The following is a 23,442-nucleotide window of genomic DNA, read 5'->3' on the forward strand; positions in this document are numbered from 1 at the left end:
GGATGGTGACTCAACTGTTTTCCCTGGGTAGCCTGTCCCAGTGCGTCACAACTCTTTCAGTGAAGAAATTTTTCCTAATATTGAACCTAAACCTCCCCTGGTGCAACTTGAGGCCATTTCCTTTTGTCCTGTTTCTTGTTGCTCAGGAGAAGAGATCGACCCTCTGTCTCACTACAACCTCTTTTGCCTCTTTTGAGGTAGTTGTAGAGAGCAATAAAGTCTCTGCTGAGCCTCTTTTTCTCCAGACTAAACAATCCCAGCTCCCTCAGCCACTCCTCATAAGACTTGTTCTCCAGACCCTTCACCAGTTTTGTTGCCGTTCTCTGTACTCACTTGAGCACCTCAATGTCCTTCTTGTAGTGAGGGGCCCAAAAATGAACACAGTACTTGAGGTGCAGCCTCACCAGAGCTAACTAAGAACAGGGGAATGATCAAATCCCTAGTCCTGCTGGCCACAGTACTTCTGATACCAGCCAGGATGCTCTTGGCTTTCTTGGCCACCTGAGCACACTGTTGGCTCTTATTCAGCCAGCTATCAACAAATACCCTCAGGTCCCTTTCCTGTCATTTCAGAGAGGTTGCCTGAAATGTGTATAAACATAGAAGATTACAGATAAAGAAAAACACTACTCATTTCTGCATGTGTGTGCACTTTTAGATGCTTTGTGTGCTCTCATTTTTTTTTTCACTTCTCTATGTTGCAAGTCCATGACACTTTAATAAGATTTCTTTAGAACGGAACTGTAAAGAAGAGCAGAAACAGTATGTACAGTGATTACTCCAGTTAATCACCAGAAGTTATTTTTTAAATAATTGTAAGAGAGGCCACATGACAAAATGATAAATTTTCTACAACTTGAAATTAAAGTGTTTTCTTGGTGACAATAATTACATGGAAACAAAATGACTAAGGAAGACCAACCATATCCTGGGGTGCATCAAGCACTTGCTAGTAGGGCAAGTGAAGTGATCGACCCGCTCTACTCTGCACTGGTGCAGCCTCACCTCGAGTACTGTGTGCAGTTCTGGGCACCACAGTACAAAAAGGACATTCAACTGTTGGAGAGTGTCCAGAGGAGGGCGACGAAGATGGTGAAGGGCCTGGAGGGGATGACGTATGAAGAGCGGCTGAGGTCACTGGGCCTGTTCAGCCTAGAGAAGAGGAGGCTGAGGGGGGACCTCATCGCGGTCTACAACTTCCTCGTGAGGGGGAGTGGAGAGGCAGGTGACCTATTCTCCATAAACACCAGAGATAGGACCCGCGGGAATGGGGTGAAGCTGAGGCAGGGGAAGTTCAGACTAGATATCAGGAGGAGGTTCTTCACCGAGAGGGTGGTTGCGCACTGGAACAGGCTCCCCAGTGAAGTAGTCACTGCACCAAGACTGTCTGAATTTAAGAAACGTTTGGACTGTGCACTAAGTCACATGGTCTAAACTTTTGGGTAGACCAGTGTGGTGCAAGGAGTTGGACTTGATGATCCTTATGGGTCCCTTCCAACTCTGAATATTCTATGATTCTTTGATTCTATGATTCTAAGTAGATCTATCAGGGCACTCAATACCCATAAAAGTCCTTTATTTAGAGGATGATTATGTTTATATCACTACAAATCAGCAATATCACTCCAAAAGCCAACAGAGATGCACTAGTAGAAAATGGTGAATGGGATCATGTCAAAGACCATGCAGTTTAAAAAGCTGTTAAACTAAAACTACAGTATATTGTCAGCTGGTACAAACTGCTGTAATTTCACTGATGTCAGACCTTTTTACACGCTTCCTTGCTATTTGTACTGTCATTTGCAGCCTTAAAATGTTCTGAAGTAGGTGTGAAGACAAAGAGTAACTGTGGTCAAGGCAAATTTAAGACATTTTAATTGTGAAAAGGCAGGATATTTCAACATTTTTGTAGTCTACTAATCCATATAACTGATAGAAATACTGCAAGGTGCATATACATACACATATGAGTGTGTGTTTATAGATAAAACTTTAGCATGATGACAGATATTCTTAGTCCTGAATCATAAACAAACTAAAGTTTTTCTTTCAACTAAAATCACCCTTAAAGCAACATTTTGACGAGCGCTTCAATATCTGAAATCATGTGTACAAAAAGATTAAGAAAATTGTATTGCTAAATTGCCATATTATTTTTTCTAGTAAATTTAATTCATTTGCATAAACAAATAGCCTACTTCTAAAAAAAATATTTGCTAATAAAAGGCTGGCTGAAGATCATTACTCCAGGACAGGTCACATAAGCATTTCATTTCAAAACAAACATCTTGTACCTACTACTAAAAAAATGTTGGTCCCTGAGCCAAAAGTTCTCCTCTAGTCAATGAAAGTCAGCAAACAGACTGGCTCAGGGACCACTCAGCACTCTCACTTGCATGCTTTGGTCCAAACAAACTACCACTCTGGTCCAGACCAACTACCACTCCTCCAACTGTTGTCCTCCATTACCTGGATGGTAGCACAGAGCATGTTGCTCCCATGGGTTGAAGGGATGAGGCCACCCTTGGCCTTGTGTAGAGGTGGGGTCTCACTTTGAGGGGTGGGAAGTGGTTGGTGAAAAGAAGACAACTCTATGAAAGAACACTTCACACTGAAGGGCAGAGGACAAGCCCCCACCTGGTTTATGTGCTGAGAGAGAGAGAGCCTCTGTATGTCCTACCAAGGAGGCAGAGCAAGAGAGTGGGGAAGGTAGAGGCAATGTAGAGGGTCTGGTGGGGATACATGTGACTGCTGCAGCATATCATCTCTCGTGTGACTGCTGCAGCATGCTATGACTGTGGAGTCCAGAAGAGCCTGGACCCACCAAGCTCGGTGCACCATGGAGAACATGGTCTGCTAGCACAGTCATCTGATCTGTTATCAGGCACAAAACAATTGAACACATTAGTACAATGTATAAGAAAGTTTAGCCTACCCGTAAGTGTCTGCACAGTTCCCAAATGCATTTTTAAATATTGATTTGCTTCAATTATCTAGAATGTTCCAGAGGAGACTGGGAAGAAAGAGTTTTATAGTGTGATTTTCTATGTCAGTGAAGAAAACCTAACTGTATCTCTAGGTGTATAAATTGGATGCCTAAATGTATTGGAAAGTGTATGTCAGGCAGAGTTTTGGGTGCTGAAGATCTGTGCTGGAGTGGTAGTAATATATATTCTGTTCTCACAGACTACATCTTTTATTTCATTAAAACCACTCTTCCAACATCCTTTATAATTAGTATGAGCCAGCACAATCTGTCAAGTAAAAATCACAGTACGCAATAAAGTATGCATACCACCACATTCAAGAAGCAAAATTGAATTGATCAGTCAAGCATTGTGCTGGCATAAAACTGGAAGGTTTCCATTGCTTTTGCTAGCACTGCTTTGATCTGAGGCTCAATAGAAAGTCAGAATGATGAATAGTAAGCAGAGATGTCTTACCATGTGACTAGATGAGCTGTAAGTAAAATATGGAACCTACATTAACTGTCTGTGCTAGTGAGAATTAGAATGTTAATTGAGTTTAATATTTCACTAATTGAAATGATGATTCAGTATAGAGACTTTATTTTTATCTTGGAATGTGAGTATACATCAGAAAACAGCTTCTGTTCTTCTTCTAAAGATAAAGAGTGGGTTTTCAGCCATCTCTACACCTTAGAAGGAAAAATTTGGATCATCCCCAAATTCTGATGGATAGGCAGAAGACAAAACACTTCTTCAAAAGTAAGTTCCCTACAGTTCAAATAAGTATGTCCTTCAGAACTTGTAATAGCCTTGCCAAATATCTGAGCTCTTGCCCCACACTTGAAACAAACAGCAACAGAAAATTGTGTAAATAAATCAACTTTAAGATCCTATTCTCATAGCTAACATTATGAATAGACACTGCACTAAAGAGATTCCAGCCTTGATAGATTTGGAGCAGAGGTAAGACATCTCAGCAACTTTCTAATACCTAAGAGGGTCCTAGAGAAAAGCTGTGGAGGAACTCTTTGTCAGGGAGTGGAGTGATAGGACAAGGGGGAATGGCTTTAAACTAAGAGATGGTAGGTTTAGATTATATATAAGGAAGAAATTCTTAACTATGAGGGTGGTAAGGCACGGGAACAGCTGTGGATGCCCCATCCCTGGGAGTGTTTAAGCCAGCTTGGAAGTGATTTTGAGCAACCTGATCTGGTGGGAGGTGTCCCTGCCCATGACAGGGAGGTTGGAATCAGGTGGCCTTTAAGCTCCCTTCCAATCCAAATCCTTCTATGATTCTATGAATTGCAGTTGCCCTAATATACTCTTTTTTACTAGGGACAGCACCCCACATCACAGGTAGATGCCTATGTCTGTTACACGCCAACAAATCAAGTATGGCAGCAAGATGACCTTCAAAACCTACAAAATTAGACATTTCTGCATGCCAAATATAGAGTAATTATAAATGTACTTACATATCTGGTTTCGCGTCCAGCTGCTCTCTGCAGTGTTGATGGCACCTTATACAAAATAAACAGATATCTCAACAGCAAAAAGTGGAGGACCAACTCAGAGAGATTTTCATCACTGAGACATTGTTTATTGCTTAAATTCAAGAAAACTTCAATTTTCTAAAAGGATTCATGAGATACATGAAAATAAGGTATATTAAAGTTTCACTTGAGGTGTTTATTTTTTTAAATATTATTTCATTTTTACTCAAAGACATCAATCACGCTCCATTGTAGCTGGGCTTTAAATTATCTCTGAGAACTCTCATAATAAAATGTTTATTAGTAAACAACCACTGATGTGGTCGCACTGTGGAATTTAACTTATATTTGCTCGCAATTATAACCTGAAACCGCCTCTTCCCATGTTCTTCTTTTCTTTCATCTGACTAACCCATACTACTTCTAAGACATTTACTTTTAACAAACACTCTTTTGGTTCTTAGGACTCTCTTTCACCCTCAATTCAAGCACTTTGTTTAAACTGAGATTCTCATCATATTTCTCGTTTCCTATGCTGCATCCTGTCAAGCTCACCTTCTGCTCTCTTTATTTAGTTTTCTTGCTAATTACTGATATTTTCTATTTGGTCAATTCTCAGTTGCCCAAGGAAGTAGGTTTTGGATTCTATAGTTCGGAAGTCCAACTTAGTAGCAGTGTTTCAACCACACAGGATTCAGTCCAAGTATTAGAAAATATTTCCTCAATACTAGTCTCTGCCTACTTTTTCCTCTGCTGTCCTATTTCCTCCTTTCAGCTGCCTGAAGCCTGATTCACCACTGCAAGCTGTTTGACAGAATTTCAAAAATGAAATGAAGTTTGAAGCGTTTATTGAATACACCTACTCAGGAATGCTGGTTCTGTGTCCAATACTTTTGCATGGTGAAGGTTAGTTTGAATTCATTTATTTTTTTTATAAGTTTTCCTGCCAAAATTTCCTTTTCTCTCTCTCTTTTTTTTTTTCTGACAGATTTATGCCACTTTCTGTACTGCCTCCTATAGCTGCCAAGACCAAATTAAATTTACCTGGGGCAAACTGAGTACAGAATCCTCCTCCTATGATTAATCATCCATTTGAATCCAGAAGACAGACCAATATAACTTAGTGAAGTTTAACACTGGTATAGAAAGCTGTACCTGCTTCTCACTACCTGTTTCAGACCTATTCATGTTAAGTGGACATAGAAGATATCCAATTCCCACAAGGGGCAAGAGTTAAAAGGAAATAAGGACTTGAGAGCAATTCTACTTACTCATTTAGCTATCCCATTATTTGGAAACCAATACTGAATATAAATAATAATGAAAATAAAAGTAAAAAATCGGAGAAATATTTTCAGTCATTGAAACCATTGAAACATGGGCTCCTTTGTCATAAGGACCAATAGGTAGGACAAAATCTGGGAGATGGCCACAGACTCTGTAATGTGGAAGGCAAGGTATGAAGGCTTTCTTCCCTGTGGATCCAGTGTCTGCAACACTAATAGACAGCTTCTATTTCATAATATATTCTATTTCACTTCCCTGGGGTGCCCGTGCCCAACCACCCTCTCAGTGAAAAACCTTCTCCTAACATCCAGCCTGAACATCCCATGTCACAGCCCCATGCTGTTCTCTCAAGTCAGTATGACTCCTGACTTCAAGAAAACATCTTGCATTAGAAACTGCAGTAAATCCAAGGCTAAAGTTTTATCCTTCCAAACCTTTTAAACCACCAGATGCTTTACTGATGTTGGATCTCTTAACTGCAACTTTCTGTTGCTGAAGGCTTTGTAGTTGTGCTTTTGTTTTCCTTCATGTCTCCCTGGAAAGAGCTTCTGGTGTGTGGGTGGGCTTATTCACCTACCTTGCCACCATCTGATTCTGTGTTCATCTGCAGGAAACTTGGAGAAGATTCACATCGGCGCTGGAAAATTGTTTTTAACAGAGAAGAAAATTATTAATGACAAGACAAAAATTAAGGAAGAGGAGAAAGTCAGTTGTACATACTGATGGATTACCATGGTCAATGGGTCCTGCAGAACTTGATCAATGACAGCACATAACTCTTCTGTTTGTTGTCTGAGCTGGGCAGGGGAGCACATCTGAAAAAGGAAGACACATCCCTCAGTTAACAACAGAAATCAAAGCTTTTGTTTTCAAATAGATATTTGAGAGATAAAACAGCACTACCTCTGAATGGGTGTCCAAAACAGTGCCTTCAGTCACACTAGCAGTCTTAGTTGGCTCTTCTAATGCCTGCAATTCAAAAGATTTCACAGTTACACCAAAGTTTTTTTTGTTGTTTGCTTTGTTTTGTTTCGTTTTAATAAGCAATCACGGAAAAAGAAGAAATTATAGTAGGGTTCTTTGGGTTACCATCTTCTGATCTTGAATTTGAGTTGTTTTTTTTTTGTTTTTTTTTTTTTGTTTTTTCAGAGAGAGTATATTCAAGCTAGGTGACTCCTCCCTGCTTTGAAGATCAGAAAATAACATTAATTTAATATAACTTTTGGGTTTGTAATGTTTATATTGTCTTCTCCTTCAATAACATCCCACCTCTCCTACAGAGAATGTCACACAGTGAATGTGCTGGACGAGAAAGGTGCCGGGTGTCTGTCTGCCATGCACCACTGGAAGACAGCCATGGGCTGTAAGCAGGTGGGTAGGGCAGAGGTCCAAGCACACAGGAGGCCTGTTTGTTTCTTTCAGTATCTGTCTTCTTTAAAAATGCCTACTGTTTAAAGAGGATAGTGATAATACATGGCAACAAAAATGGTGCTTGACATTTATGGATTTTAGCTTGAAAAGAGAATCATATAAAGGAAAATATTCACAGCACACTTGTGGTACCATACAAAACATGACTAGACTATGCAACCACTTAATGTAGCTGCCACAATCTCTCCAAAACAAAAGGCTCTCTTGTTGTGTGCTTGGATATACCTCCAGCTTTCCAATGCCCACACTTGGAGCAAGTGTGAGAACAGTGGGAATAATCTTGCCAATCCCTCTATTTAATCAAGAAACTCACAAAACACCCACAAAAGCCAAACTTCACTTCAGTGCTCAGTGCCCTTTTCATCTTGTCCCAGAGTCGGTGAGGCACATTCTCACTGCCATCACCCATTTTTTCTTTGAAGCAATTTTCAAATAGACTCCATACTGAGACCAAAAATTGTTCTGGAAGCCTGCTGATGCATGCAGCTGGACTACAGGAGAGGGATCAGCAGGGTTTGTGGATTTTTTTGTTTAACACTTATGTTTTTATGAAGTTTCATATTTGTCAGTTATTTGCAAAAAAAAAAAATATGTGATAAGAGCAAAGAAAAAAAGAAACATTCCTATGCATATTCTGTGGCAATAATATGTATAGAGTAAGGTACTTATTTGGGCTGCACTTACAGAAGACATATGTGTGCTGGGAGGAAACTGGTAGAATCTTTTAAGGAAAAAAAAAATAGACGTACACTATAGACATACATTTGAGTAATTATTTATAAATTTAATTTTGCTGAGTATAACTGCTACTGGCAAAATACATCTATGTACCATACCTAAATGGTCCTGCACAGAAGCACATTTTGATGTCTTCTATTAGAGAAAAAGATCAGTAGGAAACAATGAAGAGTACAATGAAGAGTACTTTCTTTCCAAACACATTTCTTCCCTCCCCTCTAGCTGTAGACAAACCTGTTGGCTTTGAAATAGTTGTAGTTCAAAAGGAAAAAAAAATGATTTTTTTGAGCTAAATAAATTAATGTAATATTCTCCTGAGACAAAATAAAAAAAAATAAAAAAAATGAAAAGTTAAATGATCTTTCTCATTTCTCCTCAGATCAACAGACAGACCTGTAGAAGAAAAGAGCTCAGCTAAAGAGTGCTCAGCACTACACTCAAGTGCTGTGTCCCCAGTTCAGTTTCAGTCAGATTACATCCTCCTGTTAAATGTAAAATGAAGAGGCAAAATGTGAAATTAAGTGGTAAAATGCAAAATGAAGAAGAAGTCTTTCCAGTACCTGTCAAGGTAATTAGGAAAAACAACCTGTTCCATTAAGAAATTGTCATCAGCCACATGTTCAGAATAGTGAATTTAAGAAGTTTCTCAAAACCCTTGAGAAATCAGTAGGGTGGTGAACATAGTGAAGTAATTGTTTAAAATATATATATGAAATTTTTTCCAATTCACTTCTCTAGAACAGTAGCAGAGGGTGAACACAATTAAGGGTAGGGCATAGCTGCCCAGAAGCTATTGATGGATCTTTCTAGAGTAACTACAGACACATCCACATGTCTATGCCAAGAACCAAGATTCAGGATAATTTAAGTATCAGACATCCAGCAATTTCAGTAGAAATTAGAAACCCAAATATCTATGAAGTTTGGAGCTTTCATTTACTCAGGTGGTTGCAACAATAAAATGAGAGAAAGAGAGAGAGAAGAAACAACGATAACTCATTTTTAAGCATCCCTAACATCTGTAAAAAAAATAATAATAATAATAAAATAAAAGGGGGGGAGATAGAAATAAAAATAAAAACAAAAAAAGTAGGGAGATTCAATTTAATCCATTGTTAGCTTTTCAAAACACAACTTGTTTTTCTAGTGGTATTTTTTTGGTTGTTGTTATACATTACCACATAGAGAAAAATGTATGATTTAAAAAGTATTACTGTCATTTCTGAACTCATTCCTAGAGTTACAATTCAATAATATTATGATTAATTTAAAGCATTAGCACTATCAACAGTATTCAAGCTTAGCTTTCTATGCCAGTGGCCTAACAATACCAAAAGTGGAACATTCCAATTTTTTGATTATCTGAAAAATAGTAGTGAGACCACATTTTAAAAGAGTGTAATTTAGAGAATTAAAATTTATTTTTGACAGAACTTAAATGTGCGGATGAAATAGGCAGTTGCTGAACTGCCAATTCTATTCTTGTAAAAGGCAACTTAGAGGGTGTGAAGCATACACTCCATTGATGTCAGTGATTACTATAACCCTTCCCTCTTCTTTCCCCCAAGCTATTTGATTGCTGAAGCTGTATCAGAGCAGAAAAGATACTAGTAAATTATCTGACTTGGGTCCCCAGTATTTTTTAGAAGAATTAAAGCTCTTGGCAACATACAGGGAATATAGAAATTTGTTTCATTCCTTAATGAACAACATTAATGTTGTAACCTCAATCTGACACAGCCTCTTTACTGTCTTGTGAAGACCTTGTGCTGAGCAAAACCCAATAAGTTTTCTTTTCTTTTATTTCTCTTGCATGTTTTTCCTATTAATATGTTTTTGAAGACCTCAGTACATGCAAAAAATGTATTCTGTATAATGGAATTTCATATACACTCTGTTCCTACAACTTATTCCTTAAAGATCCCGGGAAATGATATTGTAAAGACCTGGCTACACTTCCTCTTATAAAATTAATATTAAAAGGTGCTTTACTTTTGTTTAAAAAAAAATAAAAAAAATAAAATTAATATTTAAAAGAAAGAAAGAGGGAGTTTATAGCCTGATCCTCTATTGTGATGTCCGGTTATTATTAAAGAAAAACTAGGTCCTTTAACATTCTAGAACTGCACACGATTTTCTTTTTCTTACCATTAAGTATTAAATTCTAGCCTTCAGAAGCCATTTTACATGAACATCTAATCTTGAAGCAAGAAATTCACCTGTTAAGTGCACACCAGAAGTAATCGATGAAAAATACAATCTTTCACATCAAAATGTTCCTAACAAAATGTTGTCAGAAATGCTTTTTGGATCTAGGATGATCCTCACATGTTCAAAAATAGCCAGTTGTCTAGATGTTAGGTTCATTATTAAGATATTTTTTTTTCTACATTTAAGAAATTATAGTCCTCTACTTGTACTTCTTTGATAAATATAAGACAGATAAGCCAACAGCACTTTCATTTGCACTCCTTCCATCCACATCCAGTTACATATAATGCTTTTCAGAAGACTTAGTAAGTGCTCAGTTGTGAAACAGGTGTACTTAATAGCAAAACCCATCATCCTTGTTTCACCTCATTCAGATATGGGTGAACTCTGAGCAGAACACTTGCAGCCAGCCCAAAGCCTTCATAACCAGTTTTTATTTCACTGGATAAACCTTCCCTTTTCTGGACAAACACAGCAACCCCAAATACCCCCACATAAACTTTGCTGTAGACCACAGACCACTGAATTGTTGAGAGAATACTTTTTTTATTATTATTTTGCAGTTCCAAGAAGTTCAATAGAGTGTTGGGGTTACATCTCAAATCTGACATGGTTCTGAAGATGAAATAGTCTGGAGTAAGGGACTGTCTACTTAAAGTTAGGAATTTATCCACATCTCCCTGAAATAGACTCTTCATGACAAACTATTTTGAGTGGAAGATATTTCTATAGGTATTTGATAAATAAAATGTCTAAATAATAGAAATATTACTTTTGGAAGGTATATACTACCTGGTTAGGACTGGAATTTTGAATTGGATTGTGATCTCATCTCTATAACTCTAGAGGATATTCAAGAGTCAATGTCAGTGGAGGGGTGACTCACTGACTCAAAAATAAAAAGGCCAGAAGGAACCACAGTGATCACATAGTCTGACCTTTTCTTTAAACCACAGAACTGCCTGGAACTGCTGTATGAAGTGCCAGAAAAGTGTCCTGTCTTGATTGTTTAATTTCTATAATAAAGCACCCATTTCAGTCTCTGGATTTTTTTTTCTCATGGTTAATTAATTCTTGCTGTTAAACTTTTGCCTTAAGCCTACCTTAAGCATGTTCTGCTTCCTCTTCTAGCCAGTGGGTGCTGTTACCTGTTAACTCTTCTGCAGAAGAGTTCATTGTCACTGTCTGAGGACCTGCTGCATCACTTTGAATCTGTGTGGTGATCATGGCACTGTTGGCTGACCATGGACACCACCACTTCGTTATCACTATCTCTGCTGTCCCTGATCAAGCACTGTGCGACAGTGCCCATACTGGTGAGGGTGCTTCCTACCAGCCTTACTGTTATGTTAGCTTCTGGCTCATCTTTCATGAGGAGCAGCACACTGTTGCTGCTTCCAGACAGAGCCTGACTGTGATGTTGAGCACATGTCCCTTAAAAACAAGGTTTTGCTATTCTGTCTGTGAAGGAATTTACAGCTGTATCCTCCAAGAGATATCCTGAATTCGAATTTTCCTGAGCAGACCGTGGAAGATAAGAGGAATATCATGTTCATACAAGCTAAAAAAAAAGTTAAAAAGCATGACAACTAAGGGATTTGATTATATTTAAATCACTTCTGGGCTTGCCAAATTATATGTATATGTAGTCAATGAGTTTCTTTTTTGCTGCTAATGAGCATAGATTTGAACATTTCTCTTTGACTGAGAGTACTTAAGAATAAAAGTGTGTCCTAGATAAGCTGTTAAGATGATGATAGCCTAACAGTTTCATAAGGAGAAGTTAAAAAATTCTGGCTGAAATTAAAGCATTTACACACACATAAAAGAAAATGTTACTTGAGAAAGAAAGACATGAGGAGACAACTCAGGGGCAAAGCATTTTACCTTATATGACGTATCACTGACAGTTTTCTTTCATACGATCTAATTATTACTGCATATAAATTGTTACTAGATCACCTGCATCATATATCTGATTGAACTCATTTTCTCATGACCACTCAAATTAAGTAACATAATTACTTACTCAGAGCAAAAAGGTTCACTTTGGAAAATGTTCATTTCCAGTTTGATCACATAGCAAAGTACTTTTCTTGCATTTAGGAAGATGATGTATTCCTAATCATTAATTCATTTCAGTAATATCTGCCTTGCAAAACTTCCTTCCTTGTTAAAATAAATGTCACTCAAAAATATCTTCTCCAAATAATCTTTATCTCAATGTTAATAAAACATTATTTATGCAGTTAGAACTTGTTGTCTTGAATTGCTCTCTTTTTAATCTGATGTTTCCATAAAATGGGAGCAATATAAATAACTACTGGCATTGAGCTACAAAGTGGCATGCGTTCCTTCCAAGCTCCCTCTTTGCTACTCTGAGGATAATACTTGTACATTAGGGCTTGGTACAAGGGGAACTGCATGTGCCATATGACTCCTTTATGCTTCCTTTAAGAGACATACTATAAATGCATGTCAGCTAACACCATAGAACTATCTCAGGAACACTATACATAGCTGCTGGTCTGGATCAATAGGATGTTAATATACATAATCTCCAAAACAAGGGAAAACAGGGAAGGAGTTGTACACCAGAACTGCCTTAGAAAGAATGCCCAGGGAAATGCTCCTGATACATCAGCTGTAGTAAGGCAATGCTAAAACATGCAAAGTAAATTCATCCTGAATGTCCTGTAGCAGAAAACTGGTATCTTACTAGTTTTACATGACTGTGCTGTTGCTACTGAAGGATACACTAAGGCTACAATTTTCAGTAAATTGGCAGATAATAAAAAGTCTCTGTGTAAACATAGATTTATTTGGAGTCTTTTTTTTTTTTTTTTCTACAGATGTGGGCATAATATTGTACAAATCAGTTTCATGTGTGGTGGATATGTAACATACAGCTCATGAGTAAATGCCCGAGAGAGTCAGCAAGACAATCCCTCAAAAGAAATTCCCTTTCTTCTGAAAAGGTGCAGTCACATGGCTGTCCTTAACCCACTAGTTCAGATCAGGAGTGTGCCCTCAAAGTAAATGCCCCACTCAGAGTCACCTACCACCTACTGACCTCTGCATCTGCAGAGCAGCACAGCTTAGTGCACAAACTGCATTCATTTCAAAGTCAGCCCTGAAGTGGCACCTCAGTAGTCCACCTAATGCTTCCAGACACTAACAGGTTCTCTGACAAAAATAAAAATAAAAATAAATAGGGATATAGGATACTTTCTTCTACTGAGCCATTTCTGATGCCTGTTCTGATGCCTGTCTTACTTGGTGTGTTCAAGACTTAAGTAAGAGAAGCTTCATGTTTGATGCAAATTATGAAAATATTCATCCAAGATTAAAAGAAAACTGTAAAAGAAATGAATCTCACATTTTTGAAAAGAATGAACTTAAGTTATTTAAGAGAGGACCAGTAGGTCACAATCTTTTTTATTATTATTTTTCAGGGGCAAAATAATCATAAAATCATAGAATCATTTGGGTTGGAAAAGATCTCTAAGATCATCAAGTCCAACCTTTAATCTAGCACTACCATATCTAGCATTAAGACATATAACTAAGCACCACATCTACATGTTTTTTGAAGACCTTCAGGGATGGTAACTCAACTGCTTCCCTGGACAGCCTGTCCCAATACCTCACAACCCTTTCAGTGAAGAAATTTCTCCTAATATCCAACCTAAACCTCCCCTGGTGCAACTTGAGGCCATTTCCACTTGTCTTATCACTTGCTGCTTCAGAGAAGAGACTGATCCCCACCTTGGTACAACCTCCTTTGAGGTAGTTGTGGAACACAATAAGGTCACTGAGACTCCTTTTCTCCAGGCTAAACAACCACAGTTCCCTCAGCTGCTCCTCATAAGACTTGTTCTCCAGACCCTTCACCAGCTTCGTTGCCCTTCTCTGGACACACTCCAGTGCCTCGATGTCCTTCTTGTAGTGAGGGGCCCAACACTGAACACAGTACTTGAGGTGCAGCCTCACCAGAGATGAGTACAAGGGAACAATCACTTCCCTGGTCCTGCTGGCCACACTATTTCTGATACAAGCCAGGATGCTGTTGATCTTCTTGGCCACCTGAGCATGCTGCTGGCTCATGTTCAGCTGGGTATCAACCAATATCCCCAGGTCCCTTTCCACCGGGCAGCTTTCCTTTCATCTGCAAAATCTTTTATGCAGAGCTATATTCACACTCTACAATGTCTTTAAACTCTGTAAAATCCTAGGGAAATCAGCTGAGCTTTGCACGTAAATGCATATGTAGGCATATACATGGGAAAGGTTAATCTTACAGAAATTCATTAGAGGCTAAGTTCCTGAGCTATGTCCACAGATTTTTTTTTCAGATACAGTTATATTTGTGTTGTCAGAGTTATTAAGCATGTCTTTAAATATATTTGTGGAATGTTTTGTGTTACTAAGGTACATCGTTTAGTGAAGGGACTCTAGCTCAGGTTGATGGTTGGACTGTAATTGAGGACATTTCCTGGTGTTGTTGAATTTACTAGTGTAAGCATAGCCATTGAAGAATCTTTAACTGGCCAAGACCTACTGATGGGTAGGTCCTAAAATAGCAGAGCTCCAGAGACTTTCAGACAGACTTTGAGACATTGTCATAAATGATGATTCCTTTAGGACATTTTTTTTACAGTATTTGTTTTAATAGAAATTCAGGCTAATATAAAGCCTTTGATCCTCAGTACAATGTAGCTGACCCTGAAAAACTGCTGGAATTATAATCCTGAGCAGCTAGTTCACAGTGTTTATGTGCTGTAATATCACCAACAGTAATGTCAGAATATGTACATAAATTTGAACATTCTCAAATGCAATTCCCACATCTTTGATCACTAACCTTCTGTTCCATAAGTAATGTGTTTGTAGGTATTGCTGCAAATGCCTTGTAGCTTGTCTTGATCTTGTACTGCTAAAAGGGCAAACCAGAAAGCAGGAAGAGACGTAAAGAAGGGTAAAAGGGAGGGACAAAGAGACAAGAAAGGAGAAAGGCACGACAATGAAAGATGATTTTAATTGTCTCACAGACATGTTACAACGATACAAGGCTTACATAGTACCTATGAAAGCTAATTCTTAACGAAAATCTAGTGGTTCTGCTTAGGTTTTAAAGGACATACATCTTTTGCATTTCAGAATGAGATGGAACTACATGAACATTCTATATCTGCACCTTATAAATTCCAAAGTGATTTTGGCCACTTTCTACTTGCTACTATCCTTAAATTGATATCAGAAGAGGCTGTGAGTTTATTCCAAGTTAGTTTGTGATTTGAAATGATAATGCAAAGCTATTTCTGCCAGTACTTGCATCTTAAGAACTGCTGCTCTGTTGTGTGATCCTGGAACACTAAGTCACAGGGATTTCTGTGATTGGCTTTGATGAGACTAAATAAGATCCTTAAATGCTGAATTACTTGTGAAACTGGGTAGATCACTTAAGTCAGATGACACTACTTTTCACCTCCTTTATGAGTAACTTTATCACCCACACATTTCAAAACAAGTAGAGGAACTTTTTCACTCTAACCAGGTATACAGAACCGACAATCTAAAACATAAAAAGTGGGGTACAAAAAATCCTAAGATCAGGCTTAAAAAATATTATTTTTTAATAATTTATATTTTAGACTATATTAGCTTCCCAAAATGTTTTAATCCTTTAGAAACCATACTTTCTATATTTTCTTGGTAATTATGGAGACTAAATTCAGTTATTTTTAAAAGAACAATGAGATTCTTCTATACTTATATAAGTTTAAGAGCTAGGACTCTTAATCACATGGCTGCTGGAATTTTTTTGGGTGGAGTAAAAAATTAAAAAGGGATTCACAACATTTTTCCCTTTTCAACATTATACTAAGTTAAAGAAACATTCACAGATTCAGACAATAATAGATTTCTAAGTTATTAGTTTAATATTTTTGTGATATTTAACCAGACACAAAGTTAATTGTTAATCAGCTACGTAATCAGCTATGTTTTTTTTTAATGTACTGTTGCCTGAGCAGAGGACACTAGTTCTTATGAAATAATGGTCTGAACAACATCTTGTATTTTGGGTTATACATTTGTCATTTTTTTCATTTATACATTTGTCATTTTTTTCTTGTTTTTATATCTAATAAAACCCTCAACCATTACAGAGGGGCCAGAGCTTTAATTTAGATAAGAGAAATTTATATCACGCTTGAACCTCCCTTTAAACATTTTAGGACATTACCTTTTAATTCTTTCCATACATAATGTTATATTTTCTTCAGATTTACTCATATTTATTTCCAGTCAGAACATGGAGACTGCCAGGCACTGAAGAAGTCAATAATCACAAATTCTGAGTGAATATGCTGTCAAAGCAGATCAATGCAGTGCCAGAAATGCTTTTTCACCTTCTTTATTTTTTAATTTATATGAGATTTAGCCATTCTAACTTGGATGTCTGCCGCTTAGGTGCTTCAGTCAGAATTAAAACCATTTATAGTCATGGACATTTCTACAGGATAATTCATCCCATCCTGAAATAAGCACCTAGAAAGTTAAAGTAAAATCATCCTGTAGATACAGCATCTTCTCTCCACTGACTGTAATAGAATTGCTTAAGTTTTGTTTGGATATCTAGCGTTCAAATGTCAAAAGTCATGTGAGTTAAATACTGCCCTTTGAATGTTTAGATAGAAACACTCTGCTTTAAATTTGTATAGATACTTATATAAACATATAAATATTTATGTATATACAACATTTATCTATATAAAGATAAGATTTTGAGAATAAGATACTATGCTCTGAAGTAAGATAAAAAGTCAAAATTCCAAATATTAAAGTTGGCTTAACCACAAAATGTATCTTTGTTTACTTGTAATTTATATTCAATCATTGAAATGATTTAATTGAACATGTAAATGAATTGTAATTTCTTCCAAAGCCCAAGTATTTTTACATATCTGGTGAGTATACTGTAACTACTTTGAGGTTAGTCGTACTTCTGTATAATCTAAACAAAAACATATCAGACTGTTAAAATATAACGGTTTCTTTCATTTCTTATATTTATTATATAATAAATCCTACTTTAATGTGCTTTACTCTGCCAGGTATTGAATAACATGTGAGCAATGTGAAATTGTCAAAATCATGGTGTTTAAATGAATGGGAAATCTTTAATTCCATTTCTTCTCTTAGGAACATGTTTCTTGACACACTAGTTTGCATTACTTAAAATTATTGTACAATGTCTAAATAAATTTAGTAATCTGGTTCTTAGGAATATATTAGTATTTTTGAACAGCCATAGACACTCATGTCTGCTGGCCTGCACCATGGTCCAGTCAAAAGAAAACCAACTCCATTATCACCACTCAGTTGAATATCAGCCTGGGGAGTTTTTCAGAAAATCTACTTGCCTTGCTCAAACGATCATCTAGGGCACACAAAGGGCATTGCAAAGTGTGCTAGACATGTACTTATGAAGTCTTAAAATCAGAAACTAACCATGGTAGTGTGGAGCTCCTCATGAGTAATCTTTCCTGCTTTGTGGTAGGTTTTGCAGCTGTGCTGAGCTCCATGTTGCTAGAGTTAGTTTGATCCCCAGCTGTTTTGGGTAGATATACATGCATTCCTGTGCTATATTCAAACAGGAGAAATCAAAGAATATGTAGGAATGACACACCATTAAATCAATGGAAAGAGTTTTCAAACAACAGCCAGCAGTTTTTATGCTAGTCTCTTCCTGCAGAATCAGCAATTTTATCTGTCTCCAATCAACCCTACTGTTCATTTTGCTGTATTAAGTCCACCAGAACACTATTAAAATGTCTCCACAGTCCAGGGAGATTTTTATTTCAAGTGGTCACCCACTGTTCACCACTTCACACTGTTCTGTGAATTTGATTATGTTCATATTCACTTTGCTGAACAGTCATATTTTGAAAACATTGACAAACATAAATATATAAGGCATGGGAAAGCATATGCATTTATATATATAAATGCAAATGCTTAAACAAGTTCATAGGCTATACTTTGATTTCCATTAATCGGTACATGAGTAGACATAGACAGATAAAAGCTCTCCGTGAAAGAATACTTTTTGCATAAGTGCTTTAATATCATGTTAATGAAACAGTTTGATGTGCGTGATGAAAAGTACATCTAATGTCAAAGTTCTATTTTAAAATGTGCTTGTTTAATAACTATTGAAGCAATATTAAGGTTGCAAAATTACACATGCCAAAGTCAAGCAGCTCAGCAGTTCTCCCTTGATTCTCACTTAGAAAATTCATACATACAAAAATTTTGTTGTGCACCAACAGTCATATGTCGTGCATCATATGGAGTTCTTTGTCCAGTCTTCGAGTTGAACTGATTGGTACTAAAGAGACCTAAACGCTGCTTAAAATGGTGATGTTCTCTCTCCTCAATCTTTTCCTTTTTTCCCCTGGAAATATACTGAGATTTGAGGCTGGAGTGGGTCTGGTACCATTCACAGATGAGCAAAGCAGAAGTCTGTTGAGCTATTTCAGAAACTAAGTATAGAGATAGGTGAGAGCAGGAGGAAGGGATGGCATTGAATGCATACTATTGTTAGCTGTAAATGAAGATTCAGCCTCACATTTTAAAGCCAGAAGATGACTTTCCTGTCCCGAAATTCTAGCTGCATTTGATTTGGGGATTTCAGACCATCCATATCCCTGGTGGAGCCATTTTTGTCTGTATGGTTAAAAATTGCACCAGTCTAACCACTCAAGCCTGTTATAGTGGACATTCTCCAATGCTCCATAGGGTGGTTGGGCAGTTTTGGAAGTGCTATTGCATCACAACAGCAAAATTAGCAGGAAAAGGGACAGTTGGAAGGACTGAAAGGATGAAATAGCATCTGTAATTATAACACAGACAATAGTTATGTGTCACAAGCAGAGGGTTTCCTTATCACCAGAGATTGTACCAATAGTAGCAGACACTACAAATGTCTTGCAATCTGCAGGCTCAGTCATGTCTTCCACTTTTTTCTCAAGGGGCTCTTATATTGAAATTTCTACAATTTTATTTCTCTTTTTATTTCATTAATTGGTCCTGACAGGGTGTAGTGACACTGTACAGCTGTGCTTGAAACAATGGTTCCTTTGGGGTTGTTTGGTTTTTAAAAGGACCATTCATAGCAATTGTTACTCTGTGCTGATTTAAACCTCTCATTTTCAATTAACATTTTCCATGTAGTTTCAGGTCACCCCTGCCACGGCCAAGCTGTTAGGAACACATCTGACACAACTTGATCTGGCAGACCAGGCTGTAATTTTGTGCTGCAAACAAATAAATCAATAAACTATGATGGCCTTTCTGTGATGGGCAGTGTGCTTCAGCTGCCAGAGGAGAACCTAGACATCAGCAAAGGAAGCACAGAGTGAAAAGATAAAAGAGTCTGGAAAGCTTCTGATGCCTCTTCTGCAACTCTGATGTCTTCTGCCACCAGCTCTCCCCTTGTGCAAGGCAGTTGCTTTTCTTTTCCCAGGCACCTATCTGCTGCATATCTTTTGATCTGCTTTTCTTTCCTTTCCTTCCCCTTCCCATTCTTGAGATTTATCTTTAGGTTTAAAGGGAGACTGGTTCCCAAGACCTCCTGCAGCAATTGCCATCATTGCTTATTCTCACTCTGCTGGGACTCTCCCGCCTCTGGGTGAATGACAAACAGCAGGAGTACAACTGATCTGTCAAGTGCAAGACTTTCATTTTTGCAGTAGTACATATTGTAGGAAGCTTGTATTTTTTTTTTCCCTGTGCCCTCTGTCTAGTATAATAAGATTGGAAGTACCAGAGGGAAAGAAAGGGAGGAAACAGGGGACTATCCTTGTCTTCCCTCTCTGGCTCTTGGCTCAGGTCTCTGCCCAGTTGAGCTTCGCAGATCAGAGCCACTGGAAACTAACAAATCCAGTAGTATCTCCTCCCACCCATCAATAAAATAAAACAAAACATGTTGCTAGCAATTTTAAATGGTAGGATTTAGTTGTCATTATCTTCACTATCAACACAATAACCATTCCTTCCTTTTCCCCAGCACATTCATTTTACTAGCATTGTGCAACACAGATGTGTTTTTTTCCTACAGGGACAAAGAACTATTAGAAAATAAGCATGCACCAAGAGTACCTTGGGTTTGATGTTTTCATGGTCAGTAGGCAGGGAAAAAGACTGAGGTGAAGTCAGCTCTCTGGGTCTTGATGGCAGTGTGCATGGTGACTTGTCTGAGACAGGAGATCTGCACTTTAATACTGGTGAGGTGGCAGATTGCTCAGGTCTTGGAGATTGGGAATTAGACCTATAGCTTCTGTGCATCAATGAAGAATGAAGCTGCAGTGGGTGGGAATTCATATTGCAAGTTTGGGGAATCGGTGAATTAGAATCAGGACATGAGAGAGACCACTGCTTTGAGACACTTGAAGGCGTAGGAGAGGGGGTATTCAGCTCCTGAGTAGACTTTTGAGATGAATCTGACTTAGATCTAGAAGTTGAAGTCGAAAGACTTGGGGAGGGAGATAACTGCTTTTCTCGGCTTGGGGAAAGTATTCCACTAAGTTTGGTGGGAGAAAGCAAAGAATATGACTGGCAGGTAAAGATGGGTGAGTAAGTGTGCACTCTCTGACACCTCTGAGGTGGCTGGGACCTGGAGGCAGGATAACGCAGGCCTTCAGGAGGAGGAGAGGTTGGGTGTGCAAGGGAAGAATGTGCTGGGGCACTAGGAGGCACCGCCAGAACAGGCAGTGTAGACTGCCAACCTGGAGAGGCAGTTGATTTCCTATGGGAGGAGATGGGGGATGACTGTGGACTTTGGGAATCTGGAGAGGATGTTCGGACTGGAAGGTGCTTTCTAGGAGAAAGGGACCTTGCCCGAGGGGCAGGATGAGACTTGGAGTGTAAAGGCACGTGCTGAGCCCATCCTGTAGGCCAATGTTCCCCTCTGCTGGGAGAATCTGGCCTAAGAGGGGGGCTTGAAATAGATTTTCTGGGAGTTGGGGGAGTTGTTTTGCACTTTTGATCTATTGCAAGTGTTGAGGAACAAAGGGAGCTGGGAGAAAACGTGGGGCAAGAAGCAGGGGAAAGAGGTCTCCGCTGAGAAGAGCCTGATCTCAAAATAGCAGTTAAGAGAGTTAGTCTGGTTGGCAGAGGGGATCTAACTCCTGACTTTGCTAAATATCCTCTAGATGACATTTGTGTGCAAGGCTCATTTACACTACATATGGTTGAAGAGGAGCCATAAAGAGAGGGTGGAGACAAGGGTTTAGGGCTAGGTGATAATGAATGTGTAGTTATACGTACAGGGAGGGGAGATAAAGCTTTCAATCTTTTGGAAGAACTGGGGGATAAAGGCTGGGATGATGATCCTTGAATTTCAGCTGAATGTGAAGGTTTGGGGAAAAGACTTGGACTCTTTGCTGGAATGGAAGATGTGGTGAAGTCTCCCATTTTGCAAACACAGACAGGGCTATGGAGACTTGGTGGTTGCAGGTTATTGTACTGTTGAGGGCTGGAGTAACAAGTGTTTGATGCACAGGAGAATGTTTTAGACATGGAGGGAGCTGAACTATGGGAAACAGACTGAAAGTAGAGAGATGAATCTTGCTTAGAAGACCTGATTGCTGACTGCCAGTTGTTATGGGAGTCTTCCACCGAAGAGGCTTGATTCAGGTTAACCATGGCACCGCACGCTACTTTCAGATTAGTTGGAGAAATTAAGTGGACAGCAGGTGGTTTAGAGGAAAGATGATCAGAGGTGGAAAGAGTAGAAATTAACTGGAGAAAAAAGAAAAACAGAAATGTTAATACAGGTGGAACCTGTGGAACTGTTAAACATCCCACATTTCAGTCCTGTGGTCATGCATATACAGTTTCCATTAGTACTGCTCTGTGGGTTAAAAGAACAGGGTTGTCTTAAACTTGGGTTTACAACCTAATGGATAAGGCCCTCAGGGAAGTGATGGAGCACAGACAAGTTATGTGTTACTTTACTTTTATGAGACCTCAGTTTTGCTGACATAGAGAAGGCTCAAGTCTACCAATATTTTGTTTTAAGTAAAACCCAAGGCAATATCTAGAACCATGTGATGGTATTCTCTTGTGGAAACACAACTGAAAGTGAGAAAATTGTAGTATAGCCTCATCTCACTCTCCCAGTTCAGTGTAAAGTAGCCTTTCTGTAAATGAGATTCAAGTACTCATTTTCACATTCAATAAACAATACCTTCTGCGACACTGTGATATCAGAACAATAAATTGCTCAGAAGAATGCAAATCAGAGCATCCAGTTTGTTTCTCACTCTTCTTGTCTTTAATAGTTCAATACTTGATAGTTTACAGGCATATGAGAGTCCTTATCCCATTTTCCACAGTCTTACAATACACTAATAAAACAGTAATGAGCTCTTTCATGAGCTCCTTTTTACTTTGGTCTATTCTAATTAGGATTTGTCAAAACAAATTAGAGCACACGAGGTATATTATCAACCCTTTATACAGTTCTATGCTTTTAAAGAAAGAAATTCTCTCAAAATCTTCCAAGTTGTTATAATATTGAAGTTAAAATCTGGGGAATATGCTATTTGAATAAAACATGAGTGTGAAATAGTGAGCTGTCAACTGTAAAACCAAAAGGCTACCAATAGTCACCTAACTTTTGACTGAGCAGTGTGAAAGGAGGGAAATGTGAAAGGACTCCAATCCCAACAAATTTAATATAAACATAACAACATCTATATATATAGTTATTTGATAACCTGAAAAGATTATGCAGTTCTGTAAAACAAACTTATGCCAGGTTCTACATACATGAATTCCATGTGGCTTTGGCTCAGCTTTTGAATTCTAATTTTTAATAGACATGCCTTCCCCTTAAGGGACAGGAATTATTATAGCTTGATATCTTATAGTACTGATACATCAGAAAACAAGAATAAGTATAGAACAATTTTCAAGCAAGAACACATGACAGGAGAGCAAGACATATGGACTTTTAAGGGTTAAGCTGTATGTGAAATGATAAGTATGGAATAAATACATACAGCAGAACCCTGTTAACTCTTATAACTTAAGATCTGTGAGCTCTTCCTGCTAAATGACAGCATGCAAATAACAAGCCTTAGAGATGAAAACATTTGCGATTTCTTCAGAAATGCCTTAATTTATAGTAATAAAAGCCAATCAGAATGCCTTTACAATGACACTAACTTCTGCTTCCCTTATACATGTGTTAAGGTGTCCCATTTCAAAGTGGAAAGCCTAAGTTATGCAATGCAAATATT

At 38.1% G+C, this 23,442-nt stretch overlaps 1 protein-coding gene across 7 annotated transcripts in view; it reads right to left on the reverse strand.

The window, feature by feature from the left end:
• The window catches only part of MLIP (muscular LMNA interacting protein), a 117,303-nt gene that overhangs the window by 39,280 nt on the left and 54,581 nt on the right, over nt 1-23,442 (reverse strand). For all 7 annotated transcript variants that reach the window (XR_004749016.1, XR_004749017.1, XM_035319924.1 and 4 more), the window contains exons 4-9: nt 20,297-21,937; nt 14,994-15,065; nt 6,653-6,718; nt 6,481-6,564; nt 6,327-6,386; nt 4,445-4,489 (exon numbers count right to left, since the gene is read on the reverse strand). Coding sequence is in view for 5 of the 7 variants with exons in the window: in XM_035319924.1 (XP_035175815.1) it covers nt 4,445-4,489; nt 6,327-6,386; nt 6,481-6,564; nt 6,653-6,718; nt 14,994-15,065; nt 20,297-21,937 (1,968 nt within the window). In the remaining 2 variants the exon portion in view is untranslated. The remainder of the gene's footprint in view (nt 1-4,444; nt 4,490-6,326; nt 6,387-6,480; nt 6,565-6,652; nt 6,719-14,993; nt 15,066-20,296; nt 21,938-23,442) is intronic.

This window comes from Oxyura jamaicensis, chromosome 3 (genome assembly GCF_011077185.1).
Source record: "Oxyura jamaicensis isolate SHBP4307 breed ruddy duck chromosome 3, BPBGC_Ojam_1.0, whole genome shotgun sequence".
In the NCBI taxonomy this organism is placed as follows: Eukaryota; Metazoa; Chordata; class Aves; order Anseriformes; family Anatidae; genus Oxyura; species Oxyura jamaicensis.